The sequence below is a fragment of the Helobdella robusta genome, assembly GCF_000326865.2.
Source record: "Helobdella robusta unplaced genomic scaffold HELROscaffold_61, whole genome shotgun sequence".
Taxonomy (NCBI): Eukaryota; Metazoa; Annelida; class Clitellata; order Rhynchobdellida; family Glossiphoniidae; genus Helobdella; species Helobdella robusta.
In genome coordinates this window covers 769,717-770,582 of record NW_008705338.1, presented here as the reverse complement: position 1 = coordinate 770,582, position 866 = coordinate 769,717, and the positions used below count along the sequence as shown (strand labels likewise).

General features: G+C 37.3%; 1 protein-coding gene across 1 annotated transcript in view; it reads right to left on the bottom strand.

Moving 5' to 3' along the window:
* HELRODRAFT_180432 (hypothetical protein) overlaps nucleotides 1-866 on the bottom strand; it is a gene marked incomplete at both ends in the record, with an annotated part of 12,371 nt that overhangs the window by 4,728 nt on the left and 6,777 nt on the right. Inside the window, one exon of the mRNA XM_009029730.1 lies at nucleotides 367-527. Within this exon, the coding sequence (XP_009027978.1) occupies nucleotides 367-527 (161 nt within the window). The remainder of the gene's footprint in view (nucleotides 1-366; nucleotides 528-866) is intronic.

Genomic DNA, 866 nt, shown 5'->3' with positions numbered 1-866 from the left:
TCTAAAATGCTAAAAAGTAGATGGAGATGGGATGATAATAAAATATAATGATAACAACGATAACAATGAGTGAGAGACAGAATGGCAGTAAAACATTTATGCACACAAAACAAAACAACACGTCATAGGCTTGTGCTTATTATTTATACAGGAAATAATATTCCTCTATCAGTAAGCAGATGCTTAGGACTAAAGCTTGAAGATAACAAAAGATACTCAACATCGTTCCATCGTAAATATGATATATCATGATACAACGTTGGGATAACGTTATCTTGCATTAATCATAGCATATCATCATTTCATACTTGAAAAACACCACAACAATCATACCACATCATCATCATCATTATCATCTCAACTAACGAGTGAACAGTAACAAATTCATCATTGAGGGCGAGGATGTAGGGGTGCATGTAAACGACCCCCACCACCGACATGCTCCACTGCAGAGGGGGCCTCAGGGAGATGCCATCACTCAAGGCAAACACTCCTAACGCATTTGAGGCATTCAGTAGGTACTCATTCTGAAAACAATTCACATATGTACCAGGTGATTAATTCACTCATTCATTAATCACATCAACGACAATGAAATCAACAACAACAGCTAAAATGACATCAACAATATAAACTATGATAGCATAAACAACATCAACGACAAAGTCAACTACAGCAACAACAACAACAACCACAACAGCAATCCACTTATACAATAAGAAAAGGCACCTATAACAACCTACATACATCAACCACATTCCATATACTACACCAACAACACCAGCAACAACACCAGCAACAACATCAGCAACAACACCACCAACAACAACAGCAACAACAACACCAGCAACAACAACAACAACAAC